This window comes from Boleophthalmus pectinirostris, unplaced genomic scaffold (assembly GCF_026225935.1).
Source record: "Boleophthalmus pectinirostris isolate CB_2022bp ecotype Guang Dong unplaced genomic scaffold, ASM2622593v1 HiC_scaffold_2, whole genome shotgun sequence".
NCBI classification, from domain to species: Eukaryota; Metazoa; Chordata; class Actinopteri; order Gobiiformes; family Gobiidae; genus Boleophthalmus; species Boleophthalmus pectinirostris.
Window position 1 is genome coordinate 20,818,972 of NW_026571152.1, and position 22,726 is coordinate 20,841,697.

General features: G+C 38.1%; 1 protein-coding gene across 1 annotated transcript; it reads right to left on the reverse strand.

The window, feature by feature from the left end:
- Positions 1 to 60: 60 nt before the first annotated feature.
- Positions 61 to 17,596, reverse strand: pparab (peroxisome proliferator-activated receptor alpha b). Its single transcript, XM_020935338.2, has 7 exons — positions 17,537 to 17,596; positions 13,976 to 14,236; positions 11,125 to 11,282; positions 9,113 to 9,251; positions 7,141 to 7,340; positions 4,446 to 4,899; positions 61 to 4,156 (listed from the first exon to the last, which is right to left on the reverse strand). The coding sequence occupies exons 2-7, from the start codon at positions 14,196 to 14,198 to the stop codon at positions 3,912 to 3,914; spliced, it is 1,419 nt and encodes a 472-aa protein (XP_020790997.1). The 5' UTR covers positions 14,199 to 14,236; positions 17,537 to 17,596; the 3' UTR covers positions 61 to 3,911.
- Between the last annotated feature and the right edge of the window lie 5,130 nt (positions 17,597 to 22,726).

The window sequence follows — 22,726 nt, forward strand, 5'->3', positions numbered from 1 at the left end:
TCAAATATAAATGCATGGAGCAAAGTCTTTCCTTTTCTTTTCTTTCTTCCTTTATTTATTTATTTATTTTTTGTTTTGTTTGTTTTCGACAGATCTAGCCTAATATCGCACAACCACTAGATGGCAACATATACAGTACTTAACAGAATAAGAATTGTATGACCCTTGAACAGAACCTGTATAATTTGAAAACACATATTATGAATTTTAAAACGATTTATTTTTAAATCCATTGTGAATCATTAAATTCATTTCAAAATGACTAGATTTACATTCATCACACATTTACAGTATTGTTATCAAGTCACAATACACAGGAACAGCACATCCAAAGACTCTTGACATGACACTAGGTCACAAAACAAACTCCATCAAACTAAAATTTTAAATCAAATATCTAATTCCTATGACTGCTGCCTGAAAAAAACAGAGGCAAAGTTTCTGTCAGTATTGTAAAATCAAAAATATTAATTCATACTGTCATTGGAGCTTTGTGATGTAAGGCAGAGCACAGGAAAAAATTAATAAACAAAACATTGAGAGAAAAGGACTTAAGTACTTTTCTACATCCTGAGCTAGTACAACAAAGGAGGCTAGGTTTCCCTGATACTTGTTAGAAATTCCCTTATCAATTCAATACAAAGTAGACAATGCTAAGAATAACCAGACATACACTTTACTTTTCTCTTTTGGGCTTGACCAAAATGAAAACTTCTTGTATCTCATTCCAACAGTATATTAATAAGCCTCTTTTGTCATCAGTTGTAAGGTTATCCCATATCATTAAGTCTGTTACAATGTGTTGTGAGTACAATTAAAGTCAAGCTTTCTATCAATTTAAATAATGTTTTGTGGCAGGGTACACGCTAAGGCACAGAGAGTTTTGTGTTTATTCCCTAAAAGCAAAATTCCTACCCAATATTCCCAGGAATCCGCAAATAGGAAAAATAAGTTGAAGTTAATGAAACTGAATATTGAGACATTCGGTACAAGACAAGATGTGGTTAACAGGCAGCTTGACGGTCAAAAATGTACTTATGGCAATGCAGGATGAGTTAGTTACAATAATAGCAGCAAGTGAGGAGAAGGAAAAATACAAAAGTGATACAAAATAGTGTTATTAGAGGAACATGTACTGCATTCAGAAAACTGCATGTCTATTGCTTAATACTGCATGTGAATTGATGGCAAATGATTTAAAGTTAAACAGGCAAGAGACTAATATATAGGCATTGTGAGCCCAAATTCATAATGCAAAACCTGAGAGCTTAAATAGAAGAGGCAATTGTTAATTCAGTGCAGATTTGTTGATCGTAAGCATGAGAAATTCTGTTAGCTAAACCAAACTGTTTACTAAAAAAAAAACGAAAAAGAAAAAAAACAACAACAATTAATCCACTCTAGCTTGAACCAGCCACACATTTAAAAAGTAATTACCAAAAAGGAATGTCCCAGATGGGATTCAGATATCTGGATTTGACCCCCATCCCATGTATTTACACTGCATTTACTCCACCAATAGTGCCATTTCAAATAAACATTTATCTGATTTAGTCATACACATTATATAGACTTTAGTATAAAAATATCATCAATTGAGTCAATTCAGACACAATTATCTGTTACAGAAGTTACAATACAGACCTACATTTACAATTTCAGAAAGGTATGTCACTATTTTACAAATGGATCGTCATTATTAGTCCCTCCTAAAGGGCCAGCAGTATACGATGATGTTATTGGCTATTGATACTTTGCAGCTGATGTCATCAACATTCCTTGGGGGTGTGATGCTAATGGAAGGTTAATCTGAAGCTCTGTTACTCAAGATAGACTTTATTCTGAGCTTTATTTTCACACAATCTGACCATAAAATACATTTTCTCCTTTTATTTAATGAGCACTCTTATTGATCACATGGTCCTGAAAATATGCTGTTTAAATCCATTTTGTATTTTGTATTTTGTATTTTTTTCAGATGATCTAAAATGTTTTTCGGTAGTATTTGTGTGTGCTTTGTGTTTTCATGGTAACCGGTGAACGTTCTGCCAATACACATACATGTTGAACACTACCAGAATGATGTCACCGCAAAGTATCAATAGGGCCAGCAGTAAAAGATGATGGTATTGGCTATATACCATACATTATTTGTAAAAATGTAACTCTGCTAACCAGTTTAAGAGTGTTTTGTTTTTCATACAGTTTGAATATATGATCCAGACATGCACTCTAACCTCTTTTTCATGATCAAATAAGTAGGTCAATAATTGATAATTAAAGGCAGCATGAACAAGCATGTAAGCTGCCTTTTAATGTAGAACAATATTATAAACAGATACCTTATGTACCATCAACTGCAAGATGTGTAATCTCATTTCTATATCTTTAAATATGTACTTAGATACTGCACTCAGGAACATAAGAGAATAAATGAGAAGTAAATCTTACCAAAATAGATAGAGAAGAAAGGATTATAACAGAAGATGCACTGACTGTATCTCTTGTAGCCCTTGGATACCAGGACACTGAACTGATGGAGTGCCAATATCTGTGCAAACGTTTGGTGAAAAAGGCATTACCCAAGTTCTTCAGGTCACAGGCTGTTAGTGCATTGTGTGTGCATTGTGGTGCTTATTACACAGTGACTCTCATTTCAGTCGTAGTTTCAAGTTCCCTTAAATACATCTGCTACTTCAAATTGAGACTTAAATCTTAAAATTATAAAAGTAACCCAATTATGTCTTCATGTATATTGTAGCAGAATTTCACAAAACCTCATTTAAAACCACAAAAATATCTGGTAATGCCACATGAGTTTGCCTTAAAAGGTGCACCATGTAATTTTTCTAGTGAGGGCTTTCTATGTGCTTGTCTCCATGGCAAAGTTATTATTTTGCCAGTAATGTTCCGCAATATAGCATTAAACTTATTTATCTTGTATTTATTCAATTGCAGCTGTTACAGGCTAAAAAAAACTCTCTCCTCCTCTCTCCATAACCTGTAATTTGGCCCAATGGTGTCACCTGCTCAACTCCATGGAGACTGATTAGTTTAATGCAATACTGTGGAACAATTTAGAGATAATAATAAACACTCCATGGAGATAAGCAAGTGACAGATCCTCCAGTAGAAAAGTTACAAAGTGCATCTTTAAAACAGGACAATGCTGGATCATTATTAAGTCAATGCAGAAAGAGCTGCCTTATAGTTGCTGTGTACTTGCTGTTATTGTTACTAAAGTCACTTGGGTGTTGTATTGTGTAAATATATTGTATTCAGCTTAGTGTTGTCACGATGCTAACATTTCTAGCTTCATTTCGATACTAAAGAATAGACTCAATACTAATTTTGATACCCAAATGATAATTTTGAAAGCTATTTTTTACTTAATATAATACTTTCCAACACACTATAATAATATTTGGTTATTATACCATGTGGTCTTATACTAGTTCTGATAAAACTCAAGATGAAACAGTCAAATTTAATCCAGTTATGTGATTATTTTTTCAGTACTGATACTTGCTTAAATGAGCATTTAGTTTCGATACTAGTTTTAGTAATGATTAGTATCTGATTTTTGACAACCCTAATTCAGCTACAGCATGGCTCTTTGACATCAACTTTCACATAAGCGGCTGGTCTAGTGTCAGTGTACCATTTTAAACATGAATAACTCTATCATCACCTCAGTCATTAAACATTGCATAAATAGGAGATGCTGGACTGGTTCTGCTGTACGTGGCCTCTACATGATTGATGTGCCACAACGCCCTCTGGAGTGAGAGATTGAGCAGGGCTAGCTCCCACACCCCTCTTGAAGCTTTTGGGTTCAAGTGGTTCAGCTGAAGCTTAAGGAGATTCATCTTCTTTTCCATAATGTCTCTGTCTCTCCTCCTCCACTCTGGTCAGTACATGTCTCTGTATATCTCCTGTAGAAGTGGGTGCAAAGATGTGTCCTCAGTCTTTTTGATCTCCTGTATTAACTGAGCATGTTCAGTGACCAGCTGCCGCAGGTCAGCCAGTTTCTGCAGCAGTTTGGGGAACAGGAAGCTGTCGTCTGGGTGATTGGCCAGTAGGTGGAGCTGCAGGACTCTCACGATCCTCTCCTGCATGCGCTCAATGTGGGCCACGTTCACCAGGCCTGGCCGGTCTAACAGTAAAAACAAAGAATCTTAGTCATTTCACCCTGCTTTACTTTGCCATGTAAAAAAGCTCTCCTTAAACTGCATATGCACCAAACTTACATGCATGCAAATACTAGCAATGTGGCCAGTGGGGTTTAAGAGCTACCAGCCAATAAAGAGTTACTGTTTTACAAAGTGTACCTTCAGCAACCAACGTTACATTTTTAATCCCTTGGTTAATTTCCTTTTGAGAATACTGGCCTTTATGCCATTTTGTAATTTAGAAAAATCTACTTTCAAAGTTGTTTTTCTTACCTCCACAGCAGATGATAGCAGCCACAAACAGAGCGATGTCACTGTCATCTAGCTCCAGTGAGTTGAACTTCATCGCAAACTGGAACTTGGGCTCCATCATTTCACTGAAGGGTCTCCGCAGACTTTTGAGGAACTCCCTAGTGATGAAGCCAGAGCCATAGGCCACCAGCAGACCGTCCTTGTTCATGCATGAAGCCAACATGGCAAACATGGCCTCGTACACACCATATTTCAAAAGAGTCACCTGGTCGTTGAGGTCTAAGTTGGAGAAACCAGGAACTGATTTAGCAAATTCTGTGAGTTCAGTGACGGTTTCCACGGAGGTGCATTGGCAGCAGTGGAAAATCCGCACCTCCGCTTCTCGGTCCTTTAACATTTCTGCAGAGCCCAACATTTTAGCCACGAAAGTCTGCTCGGCCAACTGCAGTGTCTCCATGTCATGGATAACAAAAGGCTGAAAAGACATGAGACATTTTAGAAGCATGAAAAATACAACCATCGCATGGTTTGATGCAGAGGCAAGTTAGGGTTAGTTAGATTAGGCCTTCAGCTCCACTGATAACATTTATTGTTTATAGTTTTCTAGAAACATTTTGTTCTTTGAGTCTAGCCAGATTTCTTTTGCTTCAATCAATTTCATGGCTTAAATAATTTCTGACATATTACCTTTTATTCCATATCTACTGTTAATTACAGCCTAGCATTTTTTTCTCTACATAACATAAAATATAGAGCAACATTTAGATCAGTTCCCCTGCCTTATACTGCATCAAAGACAAGACCACTTTTTATATTTTGATTGAAATTATTAGCATAATTACATATTATAACCTTGTCACATGCCCTTTAACAAATTTTGTCAAGAATATGATAAAAATATTACATGAAAATACTTTTTAAATACTTAACTGTAATATACAATTTGCACATTCAAGGCAGTATAAGCCATCATTATGCACACATTATGCTTATAGGCCATGTGATATACCATAACCTTATTTGACTGTTTGTGTAAATAAAGATCTGAGGCAGCAGCCCTCTTAAGATGTCGACACGTGCTGTTTACATGAGTTCTGCAAAAAGGAGCCTGCAGCCCTTATTGTTTCTCCTGTATTTATATAATGACCGAACTGTGACAGCTTCTAATCACTTATAATTAGATAATTAGAATAGGATAATAAGAATAACAGACAAATCCAATCAATGCAGATTCAAATGCTGTAATTTGACTGGGCAAAAAGTTATTGGTGAAAAGTTCTTTAGCTGTGTCACAACTTCACCTGCTGATGTCACATAAAATCTCTGACTCATGGTTACTACTAAGGGGTTACATTGTAGTGACAAAAGAGCATTTTTGAATACTTGGTAAACATATACTGAACAATACATACACTAGTAGTACATTTATTTACATTATCCTATTGGGCATATGCTTGCAACATAAATGAATGAAATACACAATTTAAAACACCATCTGCATCTCCTAAAGACCGATTTATGACTATTCTGCTGAATCAGAAACAGCACGGTCCATTAAGCCTGATGACAAAACAGCTGGAGATTAGACACAGTTACACATAGTTTTCCCTTTTGTCATCACAGCAAGCCGCCTTGTTATTACTTCAACAATGCAATACATCTGTACCGTAAATGTGAGTTTGATGCAGCCAGATATTGACTCGAGACAGATTTTGGGATCAAACCCACAAGCTTACTTTAAGGCTCCAAACCACCCGTCAGTATATGTAATTAAAGTCACTGTACATGATTTTTACTGTCTTCAAAATGTGAAAAAAACACTTACAAAGTTTATTTTAATCATTTGCAGAGGTCTTGAACTATTCGGATTCCTCACGTACCTTCTGAATTTCTAACATCCTAATTATTCATCAAGGTTAGTTTTATAAGCATGTTTCACAACTTTCAGAGCTAACAAAAACTGGCATGGTAACTGTGCACTTCATGATTCTGAGAGATAAAATGCTTTATACTGAGATGCAGACTGAGATGCTCTCAGCAGTCTCATTTTTACCTTAAGGGCTGCTTATACAATATATCTATACTGTTAAAATGATTGATGATGGTCAGTTACACAGAAAACAATGGGCACAGCTACTTTAAATACCTATAAAAGAAATTATTTAAATATACCTAAAATGATAATTGAAAAATTGAATAAAATGGCATACATACCTAATTCAAAATATTCAAAATTAAGATCTTTAATGCCTCTCACTTATGAAATAAATGTAACTTCAGTGACTACACAATAGGTCTATGTTTGAACACAGAGGAGTTGTTTCACTGACCTAGCCCTTTTGACCCATTTTACACCTACACACAGCTATCCATGGAATTTGGTCTGGATGGCATTCAATGAACCAAAAAATATCAACCATTTTGAGGAAAATGGAAAGAGTTATGTGAGTTGTGATTCAAAGACAGTACTATTTGATGGGTTTGAAGGCTTAGAGGGAGAAGTCATTGGTGAATATGGCCTCATAGCTCATACACTGGTTCTTTATGCTATTTTGGATCAGACAGACATTCCCTTGTTGGGCCTGTGTGGTAACTACTGATTGAGCAAGGTATTTCTGTCACTAGCAGGCTAAACATAACCTATGAAGCCTTGCTCCTGTTTTATTAGGCTTAAGCGACATTTCTACATGTAATAAGATTGAGAATGGTGACGTACAGGAGTGCTGGTTTTTCCTGTGAGGATAGTCCGGGCCTTGGCCTTGTTCATGTTGAAATTTTTCACATACGCGTCGTAGATTTGCCGAGCCAGGCTTTTCTGGTCAGCCACCTGAGGGTTCTCCACCTCCCTGTCCCCAGTCCCCATCTCCGCTTTCAGCTTCAGCTTCTCCGACTGCGGCATCCGACCAAAGCGGATCGCTGGGGACACATGGACAACAGACATTCAGATTAGTTTTAGCATCATTATGAACTGCCCAATATATGATAAAGATTGAACTCTTGGTATAAATGATTCTACACCTACAACTCTAGACAACCCAAATGACTGTTTAACTTTTAAGTAATTCTCCAATAAAGAAGTATTTTGCTGAAGTCAGCAGAACCTCACTAAAAAATGGGTTTTAGGTCACTGCCAGATGGATGAGAATTCACATTGGCAGTGAATGCATATAAAACAAGCCCAGACTTCAAGTTCATTTCAGGTAACTGAAACTATATTGGCTTTGGTTGATATTGTACTTGACAAGCTGAGCCCCAAGAAGGTAGAATAAAAAAGGTAGTTTTAATGTTATGGCAACATATGAACGTACATTTGTTCTGAACAACAGTTGTTTTCCACGAGAGCAATGGCAGACGCCTTGATCCCATTTACCTAATGAGATTAGATGTGAACTGTTTTTAACCTCTTTATCAGTTTAAACAACCACATGCTGCTTTAGCCACACACTGATACATAGTATTCATGCATATTATAGACACTTTACTCATGTGTACCTGAGTGTACACGTGTATGCACATACAGAGTAGACTCTTTGCAATGAGAAGCCTGTCTTTGCCTGGAGAGTGAGGGCCTGCTGGGATAACAGACAGGCTGAAGCCCATTAGATTACTGCTCACAAGTGGATGGATCATCTAAAGCTGGTAAAGCCTGCAGCAGGCGGCTGAACAGGAGCCAAGTCTAATTAAGAAGTGATGAAGTGAGTGATGTTAAGCTGTGCATAAGTCCATTTGGTAAAGCACCACATAGAAGGATGAGTCTAGACTGGAGACTGCAGCTGAATGAACTGCAACCCTGAATGCATGTCCTACGGTGGTACCGAAAATAAACAAACTACTCTTCAATTATTAAATGTCAGGTTCAGTGGCGAGAAATCAATAGGTAATCAATATAAAAGTAGGAATGGGCCAAACATAGCACAGCTGTGGTTCTGTTGTCAGTAAGTCCACTAACTTAAAGGATCCAGTTGCACTAACTTCTCCCATTTCTTTCCTCCCCTTCTTTAGTTACACTTAGACCAATGAAATCTGACACACATGTACAATAAGAGGAAGTGGAGCCGAGTAAAATACTACTGCATCGGAGTTGTAGGACACTGTTGTGAAAATACACGTTACACTGAGAAGAGATGTTTCAACTGGAAACTGGAACATTAAATCAATAATGGACTAATACTGCTTTAGTTCACTGTGGCTATGTGCTTGGTTTACAAGGCATATATAACCATAAACATGTCATACTGTTATAGAGGTTACTCAACACTACACTTGAACACAAGAGCAGTGTGAAATACATCTGCTGAACTGAAACATGTGGAGGGGAATTTGTTGAAATGAGTAGACAGTTGTAGTAATTTACAAGCAAAATCGTACCAAGGTAAATCAGATAAACAGAAAAAAACATGTGTATGAGTAAAACCAAACATTAACCCACAATTGTGTTCTAACATGTAACCAAAACCTTGTACTGGAGTAGGATTGCTTATTTGTGTTAAATGAAGTGTATACCTGACTGGTACCTGTCCACTTAAGTACTGTTAGACAAACCCTGTGTAACCTGAGCCAGTCCTCAGCTCTGTGAGGACATCAACAACACTATTAAAAGTTCAGATATGGGTTAAAATAAGTTAGGATTTAAGTTAACTGCATGGGAACCTAACCTGTTTGATTGTGTGTGAACTTGCCACACTCACCATTGTGGGACATGCCCACAGACAGGCACTTCTGGAAGCGGCAGTATTGGCACTTGTTGCGGTTCTTCTTTTGAATCTTACACCGGCGCTCACACTTGTCGTACTCCAACTTCAGCCTGATCGTTCTCCGAAAGAATCCCTGGGAAAAACAAATCCAAAATGATACACTGGCATTTTCCAATATTTAAGTAATTACAATAAGGTTTTCCACTCCAACAGCCATATATTTCCTGGTCAACAGATTTAAAGGTGCACTATGTAACTTTTCTGGTAGAGGGTCTGGCCCTGCTAGTCTCCATGGAGATTTTAGCGTCTTGTCTTGAATGTTACACAGTAAAGCATTTAGCATATACATATTCATGCAGGTGACACCAACAAGCTCTAGGCCATTTCTGTGGAGAGCCGAGCCGACTCACAATAACAACTGTATATATGCAAGATAGGTTTAATACCACACTGCAGAACACTGTAGGTAAAGCAATAATATCTCCATGGAGACAAGCAGGTGGCAGACCCCCCACTGTTCCTGAAACATTACCCTGGTTGTAGGATGGGTCAAATAATAATCTTTTCAAAAGTGATGAAAGTTTAATAATACAAAAACACATAACTTGGTGTGCTGTAGTATTGTGTGACCTCAGAAAAGATTAAATATCCAAATTATGATATTATTGTTAAATCGTGGGAACACTTCACACATTTGTTTTAAAATGACGCAAGATTACATGATAAAATACAAACTCGACAAGACTGACCACTGATACGAGCTCCAGTGTCAAATCACAAGAGAAAAATAAGTGACTTGATAGCAGCCCTTTGTGATTTTAAAGCATTAAATAATATAAATCAATAGACATAAACAACCACATAACAGCAGGATAAGAGAGGACTCTGAACCTTGTAGCAGCCTTGAGTATGATTTATGGCAGTGTCTGTTTAAGTCTTAACTATAAGCTCTTTATTACTTATGAACCGTAGTAATATTGCCTCACAATTTTACAACTTCACCTCACAAGTCAAAAACCCCATTTCACCTCAAATTTACATTACACATACACATACACAAAGAAGTCATCAAAGAGTAACAAAGCTGGCTAACAATAATATTTGCAATTTAGCAATTAATAGGCAGAATAGTTAAAAAAAGACATAGAAGACATAAAAACCATTTGGTTGAAGAAGGATCTTAGGACTGCAATCCCCATTCTCCTCAAATGACATATTTGTCCTTTAGTGGCTTTTACCATTGGACTGCTTGGTCAACGGTTAACTCAAAGGATTATATGTTTGTGTCACTTTTCTTTGGTCACAAGCCACAGTGCCCCTGGATTTCCACTACAACAACTGTAACTACTACCACTACTGCTACTACTACTATAGTCCCTCCGTTAGTAATTACATGAAAGTGTCAGCTTTTCACAGCATTTAACAGATCAGAAAACATGTGGCTTCACATGTATATTTTAAAGGTGCATTGTAACATTTCTGGTGAAGGGTCCTTCACTTGCTTCGTCGCATGGAGATGTTATTATTTTGCCTGCAATTTTCAACAATTTGGCAATAAACTTAACTATCTAGCATTTATTCAATTACAGGTTTTAATTCCTTATATATACATTTAAGTACTCTTCGTACTGCGAGTGGGCTTGCCATTGATCTGATCTGTAACTTGCCCTGGTGGAAAACACAGGTGACAGACCCTCCATCATAGTGCACCTTTAAATAAACCCAGATTCAATATCACAACCTTTAAAAAGCCAAAAAGAAATATGAGTAGCACCAGCAAATGTCAGTTTATTGCCAATACATTTTCCACATTTTGAGAGTCATTTTACAGAGGAAGCTGCATATAGCCTACATAGCATAAGGTTAAGGTGTCCTTATTCGTACCCATGGTTGAATTTGATAACTAAGCAATTATCACATGAGCATGACCTAACTCTGAAATCAGTTTACACCAACACGTATGGGGTCTAATCTGCTGTGGACAGAGCCGTCACTGAGATGCTCACCTTGCAGCCCTCACACGCGTGGACGCCGTAGTGATACCCTGAAGCGCGGTCAGCACAAACCCGACACTCCAGATTGAGTCCTGAGGTGGAAGTGAAGTCGTCTGGACCAGAGACCATCCCCAACACTGACGAGGGGCTGGAGGCAGGTGTCAGGGCATCTAAGGGACACACAGGGTAACAACTTATAATCAATTGTGGGACTTGAACAGTAGTAGTTATCAGGTCAATACACAAACCAGTCTAAAAATGTACAGTACTTTGTAATTGATAGTCCCTATATATTACAAGAAAAAAAACACATGTTAAAATTTTTTTGTTTTGTTTTTATTGTATTTAAAGATATAGTATGTAATGTTCTGGAGGTGGCACATCCCCTGTATGATTCCATGATAATAGAAATTTAAAACTATACTTTGGAAGGGAACCAAAACGAACATTTCCACAGAAAAAGGAGAAGGCCCTTATCCAGTCAAATAAAGGTCAGATTTGGTGAGGTGCAAGTCTGTTCACATGTTTCTCAAAGATTTCAGTGCATTAATATTAGCAATATTTGAGAGAAAATATTGTAACAGAATTTTATTGTCAATATAAAATGCATACCTAATGGTTATTTTTAACATTATGAGGCAAGTCAAAAATGTAGATATTCTCATGTAGAGCATTATATAATAAAATGTTTTTCTTATATTTGTGTCTGTCAGATAATAATTTCTGTGCACTACAGTTATGATTCCCTAGTGTGATTTTGTAACAAAAAGTAAAATTTTAAACATAACAAATGGTCAAATTTGGAGGTCTTGATAAGGAGTACCTGGCTGGAGGAGACTCTATCCTCCATGTTTCAGAACAATGTAATACACCTGGATACCCTTCACAATCTAAGACCTTACAAGACCTTCACCCCATATTCACTTTGCCTCAACTCTGACCTTATTCTGACAAAGACAGTTTGTTCCTCCATAGTAGGTAAAGTATTTATTACAGATCTGAGTACACATCTGCAGCCAGTCACATAGACATCACTGGAGTTGTATTACTGATCCAGGGCACAGATGACAGGTCACAGGGTTCACTGGGGGTCTACTTTGTGCAGGGAACATGCAGGGACACAAATAGACTGGATAAAGTAGCACCAAACAGCAGCCTTAAGTCACATGAATGGAAAGAAGGTAATGCCAGATCTGGGATAAAAACTATTTGGACACACAGGGGTACTTTTCAACAGTATAAGGCCTGCCCCTGTTCTGTATGCAGCCTCTCCACATAAACACCCATAAATCCTTGCACCCTCTTCTGTGATGTCATCAGATGTTTTCCATGACGGCAGCCTGCACCATTTCTTTCCTCCCCTCTCTCCCTCCAGCTCAATACAGCCTTTTCTTTAGATTAATAAAGTGGGTTCGCAGCTATCCTCAGCCTATTGCATAATTTTGTAGTGGGGACATCAATTTTCCAGACACTTATGTGTATGCAGAAGGAAACAGGGGAAAAGTGGATGTTTCCGGAGAGTTGCTGCCTGGTGCCTCGGGAATGTGAGGATTCCAAACTAAATGTGGAACCAACTGTTGAGTTTAGGACAGACGCACTTGGGACAGTACTTACATAAGCCACACGTTTATATTATATTGTATATTATTATGTAATACAGCTAGGTTTTCTGTAGAAATGTACAGGGGATAAGTAGGATAAGTACACAATGTGCAATATTTTCCTCAAACATGCGTTTAAACGTTGAATGGATGGACTCTGATTTGTACTGCTTGTACTTTGTATTACATTTGCAAATGATAGCCCATCCTTTTACTGCTAGCACATAACATATTTAGATCACCATGTTATCTTTTATTGTTTTGAAAATGCTATATTCGCCAAAAACAACATATTTTATAAGTCAGTTCATTTAATTATTTTGCAGGGACAACAACTGGCCCTGGTTGATCTTTTCTACACTAAAATACATAATACAATCCAAAATACATAAGAACAGTATTCATCTATATACATACACCAGTGCAATTATACATAATCATTCATTCACTCACGCACGATTTACAAGTTGGTACAGTTTTGGTTTGTTTTTAGCAAAGACCTAAGTTTCACTCTCGTTTTTGATGGTCTGAGTCTCTGCTTCCTTTGCTCCCTGCATTAAGTCACTTCCCTTTCAGAGCGCTATCACACAATTAGCATGCATGTCACTAATGAAACTACTGCAGGCATCACATTAGGTTTGTCAAGTTGCTAAGTATAGTTGTATCATGTTTAATGGAGAATTTATGATCACATGGGCGACCTACGTTTGTGGGCTGAGCACTGGACAAAATCTTATAGCTGACCACAAGGAAGGTTCGAATAGCACATGAGAGAGATCAGCGAAATACTCAAACAGGCATGGATGAGATCTAAAACCTCCTCAGGCATGTTTCTGATTAGAGAACAGTGTTATAACATGGTAGAAAGATATTAACAAAGGAATTTTACATAATATCTCATTAATAATAGAAACAGTGCCATTTACTTCCTGTTCAAAAACAGCAGAACTGATTTTCTACATACTGCTGCTCTATCTCGGCTCTAAACTACAGATCAAATTTGTGTTACTACAAGTTCAAATATTATGAGACGTTCTGGGACAAAATCAGTCAGTTAATAGTTTTACATACATTCACTGGGTGAACCAGTACCTGATTTAGTAATTTTTGAGTACCTATTCAAAATGCAACTAAGCTAATGAAGAGGAAAAACATTATAACATGGTTAATAGTGTGCATATGTCTGAGTACCATCTGTGGTTGTACTAACTGTGGACCCCAAATACATAAAAAATTGTCATTGTCAAATCATTCAGCTTTACCGAGGACAGTGGAGCCCTCGGAGCCGTTGCTGGAGGACTGATACTCTGGGACATCGAATGAGCTCAGCGTGTCATTGTCTATGGACTGGGAGATGTCCTGCAACTCCTCCATCCCGCCCATGAAGTCCTCGTCAGCACACAGGGGACTGCCCAGCCCCGAGTCCCCCAGAACAGGCTCCTCCAGCGGGGACGGCGGCCGGTATGGGGTCTCCATGTCGACCATCACGGAGCTTCGGGCGGCCGCAGAGGTTACTCATCAGACTGAAGGAGAGCAAGAAAGAGTACCATAGATGTTAATTTGAGGTAATAATGGAATGTTGTAAAGCTTTAATGTCAAATCTAATGTGATCAAAATAACCAAGAATAATGTTCAACAGGTAGAATAAATACTTCAATAAGTAATTTAAATTCCTGCTTCTATTAACACTCCAGACAGTTACTGTTACCATGGTGAAGATTATACCTGCAAAAATGAATCCAAATAATCATGACTAATTGACAAATAAAATAATTGCAATAATATTGCAATTATAACAATACAGTCTGTTTAGTTCAGATGTTTACAGTAAATAAGTAAACATCTGAAGTAAACAGTCTGTGCAAACACACTTCAGAATATATTTTATCATAGAAGGCAGCATTATTAAATCAGAATTGAGAATTTGTAAACATTCTATATACTATACGTTTTTAGTCACATATTTAAACCTTCATTTGGTTACAAATGCATAAAAAAAGTAATTGTGTGACTAGTTGACAAATAAACCTATAGTGAAAATTCTGTATATATTTATGATATATATAACTTTATTTGGTTTATATAAAGATGATAAACAGAGAGTAGGACGAGATGTTCTTTTGTGTGAGTTGAGTTGGGGGTTGGTGGCCTGGCTGACAGAACTGGCATTACAAAATAGAGAATATCACAAGAGAGAGCTCTGTTACATAATACACAAATTGACACAGTGAAAAATTCAGGGAGCAGTGGAGGCCTGGACATATCTAATAACATAACACGGCGGCTGCACACCTCCAGGCAAGCCAATCCTGTTCCCAGTAACTCTACTCTGGTGCCTGTCCTGGAGCTGCCCAGAGAAAGAGGGGCACAGCAGAGACCCTGGAATTTAGGTCACTAGGCTGGCTTACAGAGCACCGCTATGGGACGGTCCTCCTGATGTGAGCTGAGAGGACATTACTTGCTGAAATGCTAAAGAACAGAGGGCAAATGTACACTGATATACTATATTAATTATGCTTGGCTAATGGAGCTTACAATGCATGTTTAAACTTTGGGCACACACATGTAAACTGGGTCAATCTCCCTTAAGCTCTTTCCATCAGGCCCCTCTAATGACATCAAACCAAGCAGGCGCCATGGGGGAGTGGACACAGGACCAAAGGGGTAAGAGGGAGTGGGATTTGGGAACCACATGTTCCAGCACTTGTGCACCTGTACACATTACCACCTTTACCTTAACCTTAACTTGACCCTCACCGTGTAATTGGCTGCTGGCTGTGGGATAAGTGAGAGCGTTGGCATGCTGACATCTCAGCATTTGCATAAAGCTGGTTTTAGTTTGATTCAGAATGCATATTGCTTGCATTGCATCTTGTCACTTCCCTCTGTCAGAGCACACAGCAAATGAATGGAAGCTGAAGCCTCAGTGTGACTGTCCCCTTACTCTTTTCCATGAGCCGAATGTCCTGCTGACCTCGTGAATCTCCATAAACCAAAGGTCTTGTGTCAACACAGTCCCACATGCACACATGTATGATTTGTGTATGTATATAACATACATGGCCCCAGTCCTTAGTGACCCTTTGACCCTGCCTCTGAACCTGTTGTTGTCAAGCAGTTCCTACCACAGAGCTGCTCAGCCCTGCTTTTTAGGTGGACAGGACAGAGACGGGCAGAGGAGACAGGAATGTGGCCACATTCATTATGAGCTGGTCCTAGAGAACAATGAGGAGCACAGCAGTCTCATGGTAACAGCCTTTGTCTCAGGTCTGTGAGCGCTCAGCCGCTCCTCAGGCAGGATGAGCAGGGTCATACTGGCTGTGTGCTCACGGAGCGGGGAAACCAGAGGGACCAGAGGGGAACGGCACAGACAAAAGGAGCCCTGGGGTCGCCATGGTGATGTCAGGCCAATGCTGATGCATTGATCATGGGCTAAAATAAGCAGCAAAGGGTAACAAGCAGAAGATGGCCACCACAACTTAGCACTGGATCCTTCCTGTGCACATCAATAGACCCTGATAGTCAGCATGAAAAATAGGTTAAATGTGTATTAGGCCTGTAGCATTAGGGATCAAATCCTGCATGTGAGTGAGGCTGGCATAAATAATCCATACTATCCCATGGATCTACAGTCTACTGTCTCTAAGCAGGGTTACCCACCCCCAACATTACCCCATCCTGAGTCAAGACCCATTTTAGACAGGCAGGGTGATGGGACAGGCAGGGTGCAGGGACTATCAGAGGCTTCTGTCCCAGGCCTCTGTCTGCCCTTGCACAGAGGATGCTTCTTCTGAGCAACCAGGGGAACACACCACTGTGAGGATGTGCACAAGCAGCTGAGATCATGTTCAAAACGTGCATCAAATCACCTCCACAAAACTAGCAGAGCGCATAGACCAAGCACAACACTGGTAGGACCTATATACTCACAAGGTTGTGTCCTTAAGTAGTGCATGGATCTGTGTCATAATCACATTATCCAGCTCACAAAATCCTCCATACATGTGTTTTGAGTGAAAAAATTACAAATATATAATCAACATAATGTTACAAAAGCAAGTGTTTGTATGTTTATATGTATGTGCCATATGTGGGTTGTTGAAAATATATGCAACAAACACCCAAACTACCACAACATTAGAACCTTCTTCATACAGTTTGGCAGATTCTGATTTTAATATTCATTTATCAAAATGTACTTAAAGGTGCAGTATGTAACTTTTCTGGCCAATGGTTGAGACAGTCTTTTCTTTATGAAGAAGTTATTTCCTTTGCTTCAAATGTAACAACTGTACACTGTAGTTGAATGAATAAAATATCAGACTGAATCTGATCTTTTATTCATTCAACTACAGTTGTTTTTATAGTTTTGTACCTGTTTGTCTTCACGGAGGTAGATAAGTTTAATGCCATACTGTGAAACATTCCAGACAAAACAATTACATCTTGGAGGAGAGAAGTAAAAAGAAAACTTGAAAAATGTTACACAGTGCACCTTTAAACTCATTAAAATATGCATGCTTACCCATTTCCACTTCCTTACACTACAGCCCCTATGACTAATTACTGCCACTTCCATATCAATCAAAATAGTGTTGACAGTAAACACTGCCCTGAACCCAGACAAGCTGGCTATGTGCCGGGAACACACAGGTGCACAGACTTGCCCCGCAACAAGGCGTGGAACAAAGCACCATAAAAACAAGTAGTACTACACCAAGTTGAAGCTTATAATCAAACACACTACTGATATTGGAAACAACACTGGATGAACATCATGTACTATCACTAACAAAAACGAACGAAAAACAATGTAACCCTACCTTCCACATCCAAAACATGTGACTCCTAGCATCAGGTTCTATCACATATTTAGTTTGGCGTGTTTGAGGGAGCTTTGGGTTAATGTGTAAGCAGTCCATCATGTGGTGTGAGTGCTGACCAGTGGGGCTGTGCATGGTGGTACTGCAGAGGGGACATGGGCTGATGGGGCTGTCCTGGCTCTATCTCTTCATTCGTTTGGAGAGCTAACCATGGGAGCAGAGCTTGTACCATGCCCACATTGTAAACACTTAAGTGGACTCCTTATCAGTCTGATAGCAGGTCGCTCGCCTATTATCGCTGCGCAGAGAGACCAAAGTACAGCTAGTCACTGACATTGGACTTTAAGAGCAGTCAGTGAAATGGAGGGTACTGCAACCTTCAGGACCTTCACCCTTGGCACAGAAATTCAAGGCTATTAATAGACACTGTTTGGTAATTGTACATAGGTTGTACTGAACAAAAAGTAACAATAGATATTCTAGAAATCTGAGAAGATTTTGGGGTTTAAATGCACTGTCCACTGAAGTTTTATGCAATGTATCTACTAAAAAATATTTCCTTGTATTGGCTCAATATTAGACAGAATCACATCTAGATACAAATTTAAAATATTTCAACAATTAATTATTCATGATAGCGTTGTTGCCTGCCTATAACCTCGGTAAGGATGTGTGGCAACATTTTATTTAAGATACATTAACTGTTAAACTGCAAGAAGAACATAGGTCTCAATATTGTGAAAATCTTGCAGTCCTAGTTTGGATGTGGCTGTGCACTCTCCACAGTGGTACAATGTTAAAATCATGTGACACAGATACCAGTTTGTCCTGTTTCTGTCCCTAAAATATTGACCAATGTTTTCAGCGTGCACACCAAATGGTCAAGTGCAATGCCCTCAATCAACGAAGCACTACTGAACTCGAAGCTATTGGTGACAACATAGATACTATCAAATTGAAATCTTTCTATATTAGTACAAAGATCTTAACAGAGAGTGGTGTAACAGTGGATCACGTTGCCATGCTATTCGGTCACTATTGTTTACAGCACATTAATAGATGCTGAATAGGAAAGACTGGGATGTGGGTAATTTTATTGCCATGTATTTTCCATTGCCTGGAACATGTGATAAGGAACATTAGGTTTATACTGGAAATGAACAAGATGGCATAAAATAAACACTTTACTTCCCTTGTATAGACCAATCATGATTTTTATTGGATTTTTAAAATTACATTATTTTCTTTTAATGCTGTTTCCTCATCACAAAGATACCTGGAGTTGTGTTTTGTTTCATTCGCACATTTAAACACACCTTCACTAGAATCATTTGGATAATTTCAGGCCTGGAATTTCCAGTCTCTATTAAATAAAAGGTAAAAAGTAGCTGTTAACATGAAAACTACAGCTTCAAGACATCACAAAGTGGAACAGAGCATTATGAGCCCTCTCTGAGGCTATGCACCATCTTGTCTCTATAGAGATGTTAGAACCATCCAGGACTGTTCCATGGTAGCAGGTAGCGCTACCAGCCAAAATTATAAGTCAGGTCTGTGGAGAGGCAACCTGACAGTAAGTCAGTTTTCTCAGGTACTTTTTATCAGGAAAGAAATCAAGGAATAAGTATAATGTGGAACATTTCAGGGAAAGCAATCACATCTCCAGTGAGAAGATTGGGGTTTTTAAGTGAAACTGCAGCCAATCATTTACAATTTGAAATAATCTGATAATGATTAAGCAAAAAAAAGAAAAAATAAAAACTAAACAAAAGACAACAATCTATTTTTTTCTATAATTTCTTGAAATGTACGTAGTGGTGGATGTTCCATTGACTAGTTAGAGGCCCAAGCCCCAATCAATGACAATTTGGAACAATATGATGTTTAGATTACACTTCAGTCTAAACCACATGGGTACATTTGACACATGTGCAGAAGCAAAAAAATAAACAAAAAAAAAAAAATACATTTTTATACTTTGCTAATGTTTCATTGACTAGAGTTATCTAATACCGCTATATTTATATCTAGGCTCTCTGCCTGGTTATGTTTTGATATGTCAGCATTAGTGAAGTTCTGGTCTCTGTACCCCTGACTCTGACCCACAGCTCTGCAGCAAACCTCCACCCGCTGTGTTCACTATGTCCCAGCTGAACCAATCTCCGGCTGACCCCGCGTGTCCCGACTCCTCAGGCTCTCACTAACAAGCTCACTCTACTCAAGCAATGGCAGCCTGAACCAGGTCTGTGGTTCTGTTACTATCTGATGACACTGGGTCCATTTAAAACCTCCTTCTCACATACGAAGAAAATGTACAGCTATAAAATATAAGATTGGATGTTTGAATGTATTTTTATTGCATATACACAACTGCCTGGGTAAGCAGAGAGAAACTAGGACCAGTTAATGGATGGAATGCCAAATATTGACCAATTACTGTCAAAAAAAACCCCAAAGAAACACTAGATTACTATGCTATATTAAACAAAATTGTCTCTTGTGCATGGATTTAAGCCATGTTATAATATTGTCAAGAACATACATGTTTGGTGATGTAGACAGACTAATAATCCGAGATTACTCAATACTCAAACAGCTACCTTTTAACTTGAGATGGACAATTCCACAGCTACATCAGAAAACAACATAATATGGGCCCTTTGAATTGTCAGTTAAAAAAAAAAAAAAAAAAGCAATGGTTGGAATCCATATTTATATTTTAAGCCAGGTGCCGTTTATGTCGCTCTACAAATTTAATCTTTATTTTACCATACTGTTCTACGCAAATGCTGGGAACTAATTTAAGGCAAAGTTCACTGCACTACCTTAAAGATAAACCTGCTATTGAACTTTAACTATCTCCATCATTTGACAGATAGGGGAGCATTAGCAGCCATATTTGTGCCATAGTTGTATTTAATTAGGCGCACAGTGATCAAGCACTTTTAGCATCAACCCTTTATGACTGGGTATATCATTATCCTGAGTATATGATATGATTTTATTGACTCATCATAAGCCCATATAATATAGAGCTTAATGTCCACACAGAGTAGAGAATGTACAAGTGTGTACAGCTGCTATGTCCCCAGAGACCTGCCAAAGGACACCCACTGCCAGGCAACGCAGGGACAAGCCAAGGACAGACCAGGGAGAACTGATGGATGATGGGGACAAGTTAAGTTTGATGGACTTATGAAGGCAGATGCATTCTTTGTGCACTGATTCTTGCAAAACTGGCTGTCACAGAATGGCTCATTGTGTGTACTGAACTCCATTATGATTTGGTAGTTATTGAGCAAATGTATGCCCTGCTGTGACCCATTCTATGTGTCTATTATTAGTTACCTCATTGGAGTTCCTCATTTTTGACAGTCTATTTAATGAGGTGATTTATTAGAAATATTTTGCACTTTGTACTCTAACTCCTCCAAGCAACCTCCAAACAAAGTCAGTCTAATCTACATTTGTTTTTAATTTTTCAATACTTATTACAGATGATGTGGAAGACAACATTTTAAAATTATGACACTGACACATTTAATCAATATTTTTAAATTGAAAACAATACTTTTTTGTGAAATTAGGTCAATAACACAATGGATAACTCAAATGAATACAATGAAAGATGTTAATGTTTCACAACTTGAAATGATTACAAGTGTCATTTACAGTGCAGTTTCTGGGTCACTTATGTGGTTATTTTGGTGGTTTGAAAAGTTTAAAGACCCCTGATCTAGAACTAAAACAACAAAACAGAAAAAAAAAATCATGTTCATACATTCAATAAAATACTGTTTAAAATATTTGTATTATTGGGCTCCAATTTTTTTGTATACATTTTCATGAGTAGAGGAACCTTTTAGGGTTACTGAGAACATCGTTGACCCATGCAATCTTATTTTCTTTTATCTGTCCCTTTGTATGTGCAGAAAATAATCAGGGTTATTATATTAAAACATTAGACTGTTTGCTAAATTAGAAAAATTTAGTTAAAGTGCCTATGAGAATAAGTTTAGGTAAAATGAGTAGGGCGCAGTTAAGATCATTATATTTAAGAAATTGAATTTCTTTCACAGCAAACATCTTGGCCAACACTCCTCTAATGTAAAAAAATAAAATGTAAGTTAAAAGTAAAATGCTGTAACTGTGTTTAACGTTTGGATAGAACTCTCCCAGTGTGATGTGCTCATTGTATAATTCTCTAATTCCTGTAATTTTCCAACATATTTTTCAACTCTTTTTTCGTAAATTTCTTATTGGTTGATATAAAACTATAATTCAGATTTGCAACAGGTATTATCCCACCTAATTATGTCAAAATTAAAGAATCATCAAAACTTACACACACTTTAATTCTATACCAAAACAATTGTGTCCACTTGTCAAACACTCCACTTTTAGCTTACAGAGCGTGGGCCAGTCTAATTATTAGCACAGACAATCTCCGGTCCAGAGCTGCTTATGGTAAGACAATGAGGCCCCAATCCAATCCAGCCCAGTGGGACCAGAACAGAAGGAGGGCTAAGAGAGGAGCAGCCCACCCACCCAACCGCCAAACCCACCCACCCATGCACCCACCCGCCGTGCGCACTCATGAAGGTCAAACCTGGGTGAATTAACAGACCACAAACACAGCAACTACTGACAACATACAATGCAGTTACTTGAAAGCTGTGCAGGGAAGAGCATTTGTCTTAAAATGTACGTCAACTAGGGCCGGCTTCACAATACATCACAACCAAATCACAGCTGCAGTTTTAGATGGTGCAGTTATCAAATCGCAAAGCTGTTCTTCAAAACTGACAAATTAGTAGCATAGAGTTATTGGGTAATTTTCACAGTTCATATTTGGAATGTTATTGGAATGTAATCTGGAATTTAATCGCAATACTTCTATACTAATAAATCACAAATTTTAATCTCTGAACAATCAATATGTAACAATCTTTGATAACTACAAAGGTAAAAAAGCCAAAAAAGATGGAAAAACTGCTTAGTTATAATATGGCCTGTTTACACAATGAGTTAATACCACACAGGGCTAACTGCTTGAGTAATTCTTGGGTAATGCTTTATTGGCAAACTGTCAGAGTTCAGATAAAGGCATAGTTTACATAAGTAGTAGATGCACACATTTTATAACAATTACGGAGCATTTTGCGAGCGTCTCTATAAGGGCTGTGAAAA

Excerpts from the sequence above, each read along its gene's own strand:
- pparab (XM_020935338.2), bottom strand. The coding sequence starts at position 14,198 with ATGGTCGACATGGAGACCCCATACCGGCCGCCGTCCCCGCTGGAGGAG. Across the intron at positions 9,252-11,124 it reads ACGCGTGTGAGGGCTGCAAG|GGATTCTTTCGGAGAACGAT; the intron begins GTGAGCATCTCA and ends TGTTTTTCCCAG. Across the intron at positions 4,900-7,140 it reads CAGGAAAAACCAGCACTCCT|CCTTTTGTTATCCATGACAT; the intron begins GTACGTCACCAT and ends ATGTCTTTTCAG.